The 11,332-nt window shown below is 41.5% G+C and overlaps 2 protein-coding genes across 2 annotated transcripts; one reads left to right on the top strand and one right to left on the bottom strand.

Annotated features, from left to right (window-relative positions):
- Nucleotides 1-1,042: 1,042 nt before the first annotated feature.
- Nucleotides 1,043-4,500, top strand: kcnj11l (potassium inwardly rectifying channel subfamily J member 11, like). The gene is made up of 6 exons (XM_058645761.1): nt 1,043-1,171; nt 1,951-2,125; nt 2,829-3,068; nt 3,149-3,418; nt 3,685-3,892; nt 3,987-4,500. The coding sequence occupies exons 2-6, from the start codon at nt 1,967-1,969 to the stop codon at nt 4,415-4,417; spliced, it is 1,308 nt and encodes a 435-aa protein (XP_058501744.1). The 5' UTR covers nt 1,043-1,171; nt 1,951-1,966; the 3' UTR covers nt 4,418-4,500.
- Nucleotides 4,501-5,767: 1,267 nt separating this feature from the next.
- On the bottom strand, nt 5,768-7,750 carry LOC131470246 (CD59 molecule (CD59 blood group)). Its single transcript, XM_058645946.1, has 3 exons — nt 7,536-7,750; nt 6,732-6,833; nt 5,768-6,206 (listed from the first exon to the last, which is right to left on the bottom strand). Exons 1-3 carry the CDS (start codon nt 7,588-7,590, stop codon nt 6,007-6,009), a joined length of 357 nt encoding a protein of 118 aa, XP_058501929.1. The 5' UTR covers nt 7,591-7,750; the 3' UTR covers nt 5,768-6,006.
- Nucleotides 7,751-11,332: the final 3,582 nt, after the last annotated feature.

Genomic DNA, 11,332 nt, shown 5'->3' with positions numbered 1-11,332 from the left:
CACTTTTAAAACCAGGGCCACACGGTGGTTAGCACTCTCGCCTTGCAGCGGGAAGACTCGGGTTCGAGCCCCGGTTGGAACAAGGGCCTTTCTGCATGGAGTTTGCATGTTCTCCCCGTGTGTGCGTGGGTTCTCTACGGGTTGTCCGGCTTCCTCCCACAGTCCAAAAACATGCAATGTGGGGATTAGGTAAATTGAACACTCCAAATTGACCATAGGAGTGAGTGTGAGGGTGAATGGTTGTTTGTCTCTATCTGTGTGTGGCCCTGCGATGGACTGGCCAACTGTCCAGGGTGTGACCCCGCCTATCGCCCGATGTAGCTGAGATTGGCACAGCACCCCCCGCGACCCTCTGGTGGAGGATAAAGCGGTAGATGATGACTGACTGACTTTTAAAACCAATGCAAATAAATAAATAATCATTTGATTAATCTACACAAAAACAAGCAAGAACAGAAAAAAATACAACATAAATAAATAAAAAATCACACATCATAGATAAAATAGTGCCCAATCAGGTAAGGTTATTTTGGGTCAGATAAACATCGTTGAGTCAGGTTAAGATTATTAGCATCAGGTAAACTTGTTTTGGGTCATCAGTTGAGTCAGGTTAATTCTAGTTTGAGCCAGGCTAAGATTATTAGCGTCAGGTAAATTTATTTTGGATCAGATTAACATCAGTGGAATCAGGTTAAGGCTAGTTTGAGTCAGGTTAAGAAGGTTAAGAAGAGTAAACTTTTAGTTATGTGGGAACATAGTGCTGACCTCGGTCAAAATAAACACCCTCTGATGCTAACTGAAGGCTACATTGTTTCGCTAACATGAAACTTCACCGATTAGTTGCTGCTACATTTTACACACCCTTAATTGTGAAAGTTCAATAACTAAAGTTCAAGTTAACGTAATAAAAACGTCCAAAAACAGATTTTGAAATGAAAAGGAATATGAGATGAATTATGAATGAACGTTAGAGAAGTTTTATTGTGAAGGAGGTGAGCGGTGTGTGTGTGTGTGTGTGTGTGTGTGTGTGTGTCCTGTCGTTGAGGACGTCCTGATGCTGCGATGATGGACATCGTCTTCTGTCTCTCGTCGACGTGATTTCAAAAAATCATAAAAAACAACACGTTCAGATCACATTTGAGCAGAAGCACATTTGTGTCCGCGAGGACAGGTAACGTTTCCGTGTTTTTTTGGATGTTTTTACTGTAACCTTGACGCTGAGTTATTATCATATTCTCTCGATGTTGTGTTTATTTATTTCACTGCTGTGATTTGTTTTCCTCATCACTTTATTATTGTTATTGTTAAATGTGACATCGATAATACAATGAATATTGTATATAAATGATATAGGGAGTTGTCATGACAACGTCACTGTAATAAATAAACATACTGTAACTGCACAGTCTGTACTGATACAATCTTTTCCACAAGATAAGATAAGGGTAAGGTAAGGTAAGGTAAGGTACAATACAATACAGTAAAATATGATATGGATATACAATATGGTACGTTACAATAAGAGAAATTATGGTAAAATACGATACAAACGTTTACTGTAATTTAAGATGAGATAAGAAACATTTTGGTCAGCGAAGGTGCAATATGATAAGATAAGTCACAATATGATATGCTATGCTACAGTAAGATAAATGATGGTATGTAGGGCAATGTAAGGTAAGGTACGATATGAAATAATAGGATAAGTTAATATAAGATAAATTATGTTAAGGGAAGGTACGAAACAAAATAATATTGTAAGTTAAGATTGTAGTATGGTACAAGAAGACTCCATGTCATACGATAAGAGAAAATAATAGTAGTTTTAAGGGGTGTGGTCATTTTTGCCACGCCCACACCCACAAGCTATATCAATTATGTGATATTATATAACATGATATCAGTGTGTTTCCTTAAAATATGGTGTGTGTGTGTGTGTGTGTACCACAGCTGCAGAATCAGCATCATGTTGGCCAGGAAGGGCCTCCTGCCGGACGGCTTCCTGCTGACTCGTCTCGCCGAGGACCAGAACCAGCCGAACCGCAGCCGCACCAGATCCCAGAGAGCCCGCTTCATCACCAAGACCGGATCCTGCAATGTGGCTCACAAGAACATCAGGGAGCAGGTAGACCGAGCGCACCTCACCACACACCTGCCTTCAGTCCTGACACTGGTTTAGTCGATTAATAACTGGTAAAAGTCACAAACGCCCAGACGTTCTGTGATCGCAGCCATTTCCTGCCTTCAATCATTAGTCAGTGGATATTTACCTCACCGTTTGAAACAAACACAGGAGTTTGTAAAGCACTCACTCTCCCACACCAAACACCACAGAGAAAATCTGTGATTTTTACATCACAGCACAGAGGAAAAGTTGATCCACTGCTGCCTCCATCAGTAAGTTTGCATGTGCTATTTTGTGACTTTGGCATTTGAAATCGTTTGTTCAGATTTACCTCAGTGACAAAAACTGACCACATGAGGGCAGCAGTAGACCAGCAGCTCCTGTGTTCCCGCAGCTAAAATCCCTGCTTTTCTCTCTGGGCTTTGGTGTGGGAGAGTGAGTGCTTTACAAAGTCAGTAACTTCACTTTCCAGTTGAAACTGCCTCAGCAAATATTTACTTAACAACATAAGATAAGAAACATTATGATATGCAATGCTCAGTTCGCCTCTGTGTGTGCATGGTCCAAAACTTAAGGAGACATTAAAGAGCATAAACATGTCTTTTTCCTGGTGGCAGGACAGAAGAAGTGACATGTCTCCCCATTGTCTCCTCGCTGTCTTCTGCTCTGGTGTATTCACCTTCGTCCTCCTGCTGTGTTTTAGGGCCGGTTCCTGCAGGACGTCTTCACCACCATGGTGGACCTGAAGTGGCAGCACTCCCTCCTCATCTTCAGCTCGGCCTTCATCTGCTCCTGGATGCTCTTCGCTATGATCTGGTGGCTCCTGGCTTTCGCCCATGGTGACCTGGAGCCCCGCGACCCCAACGGCGAGCCGGGCCCCGAACCCTGCGTCACCGCCATCCACTCCTTCACCTCCGCCTTCCTCTTCTCCATTGAAGTCCAGGTGAGAGCTGGTTGTTGTGTCACTGCCTCGTCTGGCAGTGGTTTCACGTGTTGTCAGCTGTGTGCTGCTGCCCCCTGCAGGTGACCATCGGGTTTGGTGGCAGGATGGTGACAGAGGAGTGTCCTCTGGCCATCACGGTGTTGATCATCCAGAACATTCTGGGGCTCATCATCAATGCGGTGATGCTCGGCTGCGTCTTTATGAAGACGGCTCAGGCCAACCGCAGAGCGGAGACGCTCATCTTCTCCAGAAACGCCGTCATCGCTCCTCGAAACGGGCGACCGACGTTCATGTTCCGACTTGGGGACCTGAGGAAAAGTATGATCATCTCTGCCACCATTCAACTGCAGGTATCACATGACCACAGAGACTCAAAACAACCATGAAGATACAAAACAAACACAAAGATACAAAGCAACAACGATGAAGCGAAAACAACCGCTAAGATACAAAGATACAAAAGAACCAAGAAGATTCAGAAGAACCACAAAGATTGAAAATAACCACAAAGATTGAAAAAAAAACAATGACGCAAAAACAACCACAAAGAGATAGAACGAGCAGACATTCGAAAATCAGTGTTTGTTGTGAATAAATGGTGATGTCTTGTGTCCAGGTGATCCGGCGGACGGTGACGTCAGAGGGTGAGGTGATCCCAGTTTGTCAGCTGGACATCCAGGTGGAGAACCCTCTGAGGAGCAACGGCATCTTCCTGGTTTCTCCTCTGATCATCAGCCACACCATGGAGAGAGGAAGTCCCCTGTACGGGCTCTCCGCCCAGTCACTGGCATCCGAGGACCTGGAGATCATCGTCATCCTGGAAGGTCAGGAGCTACTTGGCAGCCATGTCCACCCAGATTCATGTGGACTTTCTGAGAAGGTCTGTGTGTGGAGACAACTCTTCTTCTCTTTTTCCAGGTGTGGTGGAGACGACAGGGATCACCATGCAGGCTCGCACCTCATACATTCCCGAAGAGATCCTGTGGGGGAGGAGATTCGTCTCCATCCTAACGGAGGAGGACGGTCGCTACTGTGTCGACTACTCAAAGTTCGGGAACACAGTTCCCGTACGGATGTCGTCGCTCAGCGCCAAAGAGCTGGACCAGACCAGCGGCGTCCAGGAGAGGAGGTCCGACACCCAGCTGCAGGGGTGGGGTTTGGTCAGAGCCGGCAGGGGAGGTTTCCGCAGAGGAGGCCGGGCCTGTGATGGCTCCGCCCCTCACCCCTGGTACGCCCAATCAGAGGAAGCAGAGAAAGTGGTGGAGCAGAAAGGACAGAAGAAGACGGTGCAGCTGGAGGTGATTGGACGACAGATCGAAGAGGACGGACTGGGAGACATGAGCGAGTGAAACCATGGAAACAGCTTCGTAGCACAAATTGCGATCATCAGACAGTTTACCAATTTTATCCATGCAACTTATGGCCTCAGTTAAAGGGATAGTTCAAGTTTTTTGAAGAGTGGTTTCAGGTATTATTAGCTCATTGGTCAAATCCCAATTCTTACCAGCAAGTGAAACCATGGAAACAGCTTCGTAGCACAAATTGCTATCATCAGGCAGTTTACTGATTGTCTCCATTGAACCGATGGCCTCAGTTAAAGGGATAGTTCAGATTTTTTAGCCCAATACCAGTTCTTATTTTTACCCCTATCCCGACCCGTGCCACTTGGAACTGAGTTACACAGGATTACAAAATGAGACACCCTTTCAAGAACATATTGACATATTGCTATCGTGGACAATACGAAGCAGAGACTTGTCCGAAAACTCAATGCCTCGTAGTGCAAATGGCACCTTATGTAAAAGAGAATCATGTGATCAGTGATTGCGTGTATAAAGTGTGATAATTGTCAATGATTAAATGAAGGACTTTTTATTTTACTTCATTATGTAGTGACATCACTGACCAGCGTCTGTGGGTTTATCTGTACTCTTTCCCTGTTGTTGTTCATATAGTGTTTTTCTATTAAGATTTACTATAAGATTTTAACCTGTTATTTAAGTGCAATAAATGTATTTTATATTATCATTTTTTTTATTGTCTGCATGATTTTATTTCATTTATTTACCTTTGCATTTTAACAGGAAGTACGCAAAACAAAAATTAGTATTACTATTAGCTGCAGTCTGACGTGAGCATCTTAGCACGTTAGCATGAGAAAGTATTCACAGACGAATAAACGTTAAGCTAGACCTCGACAGAGTCGTCCACCATCTTCTCATGAGTTCTCGTTAATCACTGAGCTTTTCTTACCTGCCTTGCTCTATGTTAACTTAGCATTTTACTATATTATATACTATATATACTATATACTATATTACTAGCATACTTAGCAACATTCAAATGCCTTTCAAGTGGTTCACTGAATCAGTTTTCTGCGATGTTTTGTATTAAAGGTTAGCTGAGCTAACATCATCTTGATGGGAGCATAGGCTAGCTGTTAGCATGCTTACTTCAGTAGAAGCAAACACAAGGTGACAGTGTAGGAGAAGTCTTTAGCTTTTTTTGGCTCCCATGAGGACGTCATCGCAGGCTAGATAAAAGTGGTTTGCGGACCAGATCTGGCCCCAGAGCCGCATGTTGCCCATGTGGCCTTTAGCATGATGATGGAAAATGGGGGAGGGGGACAGCTAGCTTAGCATAAACAATACCAGTCTTAATGTCAGTGACATTAAAAACAGACGCCACAATGTCAAAAATACATACCGTAACATTTTATTTGTTGTCGTTGTTAAACTGATAAAACAAAAAGTATAAAAATGGGAATTAGCAAAACGAGATCAACTTAAATTTCTTGTGACTTTCAAAACTTGACCTGAGAAACAGGAAGTGCCTCAGGCGACTAAAATAAGACACAAACACACACAGTTCAGTTCATGTTAACTTTTAAAAAATAAAAATGATAATAATAAAAATGTCAGTAAGGATCCAAAAAACTTCACACCCAACACCACAGAACAGTCAGCAGGGAGCCCAGCAGTGCCAGGACCGGCGTCGCTATGGCGACGGCGCTGCTGGAGTTGCACAGGTTGCTGCTGCAGCAGCGGTACGTGAAGCCGGAGATGGCGGGAAACATCTGGGTGAGACGCGAGTTATCGCAGTCCGTGTAGCGGATGCACTGACGGATGGTCTTCCCACCTGGAGGGAAGGAACACACACGTGAGGACAAGCACCGGCGTTTGCCAACTTTCACCTTACGCTAACTGTGTCGGGTTCAGGTCGATGACATCTTGAACTAAATTGGCACTCGGTCACATTTACTTGCTGTTCCCTGACATAAAACCTTTCATTCTTAATAACTTGGCAGAACATGGATGAACGTGTTTTTTTTTTAATTTTTTTAAAACAACACTATTGAACCAGCAGGTGGCGGTACTTCACCAAAACTAAAAACATCTACTACCAAAGTTATCCACATAGAAGAAGAAGAGAAAAGCTCTTTCTGAGACTGTAGATTTTGGAATTAAGTAGATTTTAAAATTAAGTAGATTTTGGAATTAAGTAAATTTTGGAATAATAAGTAGATTTTGGAATTAAGTAGATTTTTAAATTAAGTAGATTTTGAAACTATAAGTAGATTTTGGAAGTTTTCATATTTCATTTACAACTCATTTTTTTGCATGAAATGTGAAATAATAATGACTTATTTCTGTCAACACTCACCTCTTTCACTCAGAGATATACAGGAGTCCTCATACGTGCACTCCTGGACGTTCTGACAGCGCCCGGTATAATCCGAACACTTGTAGCAACGAAGTGCAGACGCTGGACAAGAACAAAAACAGTTTATCAGGTTCAGTAAAAGTGTGAAGTCACAAACAGACAACAACAATCTCACAGCTTTAAAGACATTTCTATCAGAAACTGTTGTTACCAAATCGATGCAGACACGAGAGCTGCTGGTCTACTGCGCCCTCCTGTGGTACGTTTGTGTCATTGAGGTAAATCTGAATCTGAATTCAAACACTGAAGTCACAGTATAACACATTTGTACTGACTGATGAAGGCAGCAGTGGATCAAAAACTCCTGTGTTGCTTGACTTTTCTATGGACTTTGGTGTGGAAGTGCTCACGGTTTACAAAGCGACACCAACTCCAGTTTCCAGTCAGTGAGTGGAAATAACATCTGTTTTTGTTTCCTTGAGTCGCTGCAGGCTTAGGGCCAATATATTTCTGCACAATTAAATACTGGGGACAAAATATGAAATATTCACAAGGCAAAACTAATCAATGATGAAGAAAAATGGCACATTTAAGGGATGTGTTGCTTTAAAAAAGTACACAACAACAGCCACACACCAAAACACTACAACAACACCAGTATTACTAGTATAAATAGTATATTTTCCATCTTACTACGTCACTTATTGGTTGTTGGTATTTTAAAGTGTCCTTTGAAACAGAATACTTGTTTTTTCTAACAGCATTATTTTTTAAATAGAGGAACAGTGCATGGTGTCCACTCACCCAGGTGAAATGTCCCACAGCAGAGGAGCAGGACGAGTCCGAGGCAGCGCGACATGTCTCTGAGATGAGTGTGGATGGAAACCAGATGGAAGGACGGAGTCGGGTCAGAGCAGCAGCAGCAGCAGAGACAGTGTGTGTGTGAGTGTGTGTGTGTGTCCCACAGTGACTGACAGCGACCTCCACCCTCTGCCCCCCCGTGTCTGACAGCAGCAGACTGGACTGAGAGCAGCTCTTTGTCCCGGGGTCCACAAAGACACACTGTCTGGACAAATGTCCTCCTCCTCGTGTTGTCAAAAAAATCACTGTGGGCCGAGTTATGACTACACTCTTCATGCACTTGAACTTGTTGTCATCTTCACAAATCACAGCTGATGGACAACATACATATATACATATATATAGATATACATATATAGATATATCTATATATATGTATACATATATAGATATAGATATATCTATATATATGTATCTATATATATATACCTATATGTATCTATATATGTATATATATATACATATGTATCTATATATGTATATATAGATACATATTATGTATCTATATATATATACCTATATGTATCTATATATGTATATATATATACATATTATGTATCTATATATATGTATACATATGTATCTATATATGTATATATAGATACATATAGGTATCTATATATATATATGTATATATATATACCTATATGTATATATATATACATATGTATCTATATATGTATATATAGATACATATTATGTATCTATATATATATATACATATGTATCTATATATGTATACATATGTATCTATATATGTATACATATGTATATATATGTATATATATATATAAACATATATCTAATTAAGATATAAAACAAATCTTTCTAACAAAAATAACAAGATTTCCACCCTACAGTTCCAGCTCGGCTCAACTCGGTTTGGTACGGTTTTCCATGACTTCATAGCTCCTCCTCAAAGGGGGCGGAGTCGCCATAGTAGCGGCTGTGTGAAACTGCCGTGACGTGGTTTTCTACGCGACACAAACACACAAAGTGTGTGAAGCAGTTGTGACAGAGTGAAAGTGAATCATGAGTTCAGATCAGTGGACAGAATGGTTCAGTCCTTCAGTCACTGGACTTTCAGCAGAGCTGTCTCTGAATAATCCGCCACACTCCTCTGTTCAACACGTTTGCTTGCTCTATGTTTTCAGGATTATGAAGTCTTTAATCTACAGTTCAGATTCTTGTGTCGGACGTCGCGCTCACGACTCTTCAGTGACGACACTCTCTGACCAATCACTGGCCTTCAGTCTGTCGACCTCACATTTCAGTGTCAGCTCGCTTGGAACCTCGTCGGAGCAGGAAGTGAAAACACAGCAGGTTCTAAAAAACGGTCATGACAGTGAAACAGTGGGAAAACGACACAAGCATGCATTTGTTTTATGTTTTGTTTTTTTTTAGTCGAAGCATCATGTCTTTATTTTAATGTCCACATACAGACGTGAGATGGCGCAGTGCATGCTGGGTAAGGACAGTTCAGCAGAAAGATCTCACATAAAGACTGAAATAATAAGCAAGGAAGACACGTCTGTGTGTGTGTGTGTGTGTGTGGACATACGCGTCAGTCCCAGGGAGTGACAGACGGGAAGGTCCCACACACACACACACACACACACAGCAGTGTCTGTATCCGCGTCCAGCTGCCCAGTGAAGACGCTGAGACATTTTTGTCCCGACTCTCGTTTTAACGTCTTCACTGCAGTGAACAGAGGACGATTAATGAGACGAGACAGAGGACAAACGCTGACACTAAAACTTGTTTTCTGTAACAGGGATCAAGTGTCATGGAACGGTTCATTCACTCATTCACTCATTCACTCATTCAGCAGGGACACAAGCAAAAACAAATATTAGCCACTTCACAAAAGGCCCAGTGAATTAAAATGGATGACTGCATGCTTTATGTCCCTGTGAGACAAACTTTTCTGATGGGAAACTCTTTGTAAAAGCTCTCACTCTCCCACAGAGGAAATCACTGATTGTAACGTCACACACACACACACACACACACACAGGAGTTGTTGATCCACTGCTCCACGCCTTCATCACTAAGTTCAAATATCTTATTTTTGTGACTTCTGTGTTTGAAATCTTTAATTCTGGTCTACGTCAGTGACACAAAGTGACCACAGGGGGCAGTAGCTCCTGTGTCCCTGCGAGCTAAAATCGCTGATTTCCTCTATGGGGTTTGGTGCGGGAAAACTAAGTAGTTTCATGCAGCCGTGCAGTGATGACTCCGCCCACGTTGGGGAGGTACTTTTTTGTAGTGGAGAACCAACCTAAACCGTGCCGAGTTGAGGCGAGGCGAGCTGGGACCATAGATGGAAAAGGGGGTGTGTCTATAGCGGTGGAATTATACCCACGGCAAAAGAACACAGGTGCACCTGCGGCACAGATCCGTGCCACGTGAGCACTAAGGGTTAAAAAACCCACTGAACTTTGTCTTTAAAGGTTGTTTCTGTGCTTGAGAAAAACGTCCTGTCAGTTCCTTCCCGTCCTCCTGCTGTGAGCGGCCGCAGAGCTTTTGTTGAACCCGACGCGGTCTTTATTTCTACCACGCGTGACTCGAGGTTTGATGGCGGCCTCGGTTTGGACATGAATGTAAAACAGGAAGTTTCAATATTCAATAATAAATGAATGAATGAATGAATAAAAGAATAAATGAATAGAGAAATTAATGAATGACTAAATAAAGAATAAATGATGAATAAAAGAATCAATAAATAAAAGTATAAATGAATGATTGAATGAATGAATAAATGCAGAAATAAATGAATGGATAAATACATAGAGAAATAAATAAATAAATACAGAAATAAATGAATAAAAAAAGAATCAATAATTAATAAAAAGAAAAATTGAATACATTAATTTATGAATGTTTTTTAATGGTTGATATGTATTTATTCTTTTATCGATTTATGTATCCATTCATTCTTTTATTATTTTATTCTTTATTTTTTATTCTATTATTTATTTCTGTATTTATTATTATGTCATTGATCGCCATATGTCTGTAAAATAAATGGCTTTGAAAAACTCACACTTGGAATCTTCACAGGAGGATAATGAATTCATTCACTGCAATAAAAGTCAACAACATTGTGAGCAATAAAATAAAAATTAAAGAATAATGGGAATCATTTGAGGATTAAAAGGAAGAAATTTATTTTGAATTTCTCGTCATTCACTCGGGGAAACGTTATTTTTGTGTGTACGACACTTTCTTTATCTCTTGTGGAAACGTCTGCAGAGAAGAAACCGTCGTCGTGTGTGGTTTCACAACAACGTACAAGGCCAAACACAACTTGGTGAGTTTCACCGTTAAATTCAAGAGCAAATGAAGAAGAACAGCTCCGCCCACATTAGCCTAAACCACATAAACCAACAAAGAGGGAGGAAATGGTGAAGAGAATCGTGAAAGACTTACATCCTTTCTTGTATGTGAAGGCCACCGTAGTTCCCTGACGTTCTTGGGGAAATCTCACCACTAGGTGTCAGTAATTCTGACACGCACCTTTAAAGCATCGCTGGAGTCCGATTCCAATCGGCCCGAACTTCTGTTTCACAGAAAACCACACACACACACATACACAGAATAAGGCGTGATATGCTACATGTTAGCATTCGTACGTCAAATGTTTTTGGAGCAGAAAAAGTGATGAGTCATCAAACATTTCACACAATCAGGTCGGTTTCAATGTTATTAACCACATGCATAAAATACACATGCACAT

This window comes from Solea solea, chromosome 12 (genome assembly GCF_958295425.1).
Source record: "Solea solea chromosome 12, fSolSol10.1, whole genome shotgun sequence".
In the NCBI taxonomy this organism is placed as follows: domain Eukaryota; kingdom Metazoa; phylum Chordata; class Actinopteri; order Pleuronectiformes; family Soleidae; genus Solea; species Solea solea.
Note: the sequence above shows the minus strand (reverse complement) of the source record. Positions and strands in the feature narration are given on the sequence as shown.

Excerpts from the sequence above, each read along its gene's own strand:
- kcnj11l (XM_058645761.1), top strand. The coding sequence starts at position 1,967 with ATGTTGGCCAGGAAGGGCCTCCTGCCGGACGGCTTCCTGCTGACTCGT. Across the intron at positions 3,069-3,148 it reads TCTTCTCCATTGAAGTCCAG|GTGACCATCGGGTTTGGTGG; the intron begins GTGAGAGCTGGT and ends TGCCCCCTGCAG. Across the intron at positions 3,893-3,986 it reads GATCATCGTCATCCTGGAAG|GTGTGGTGGAGACGACAGGG; the intron begins GTCAGGAGCTAC and ends CTCTTTTTCCAG.
- LOC131470246 (XM_058645946.1), bottom strand. The coding sequence starts at position 7,590 with ATGTCGCGCTGCCTCGGACTCGTCCTGCTCCTCTGCTGTGGGACATTT. Across the intron at positions 6,834-7,535 it reads CTGTGGGACATTTCACCTGG|CGTCTGCACTTCGTTGCTAC; the intron begins GTGAGTGGACAC and ends GTTCTTGTCCAG. Across the intron at positions 6,207-6,731 it reads TATATCTCTGAGTGAAAGAG|GTGGGAAGACCATCCGTCAG; the intron begins GTGAGTGTTGAC and ends CCTTCCCTCCAG.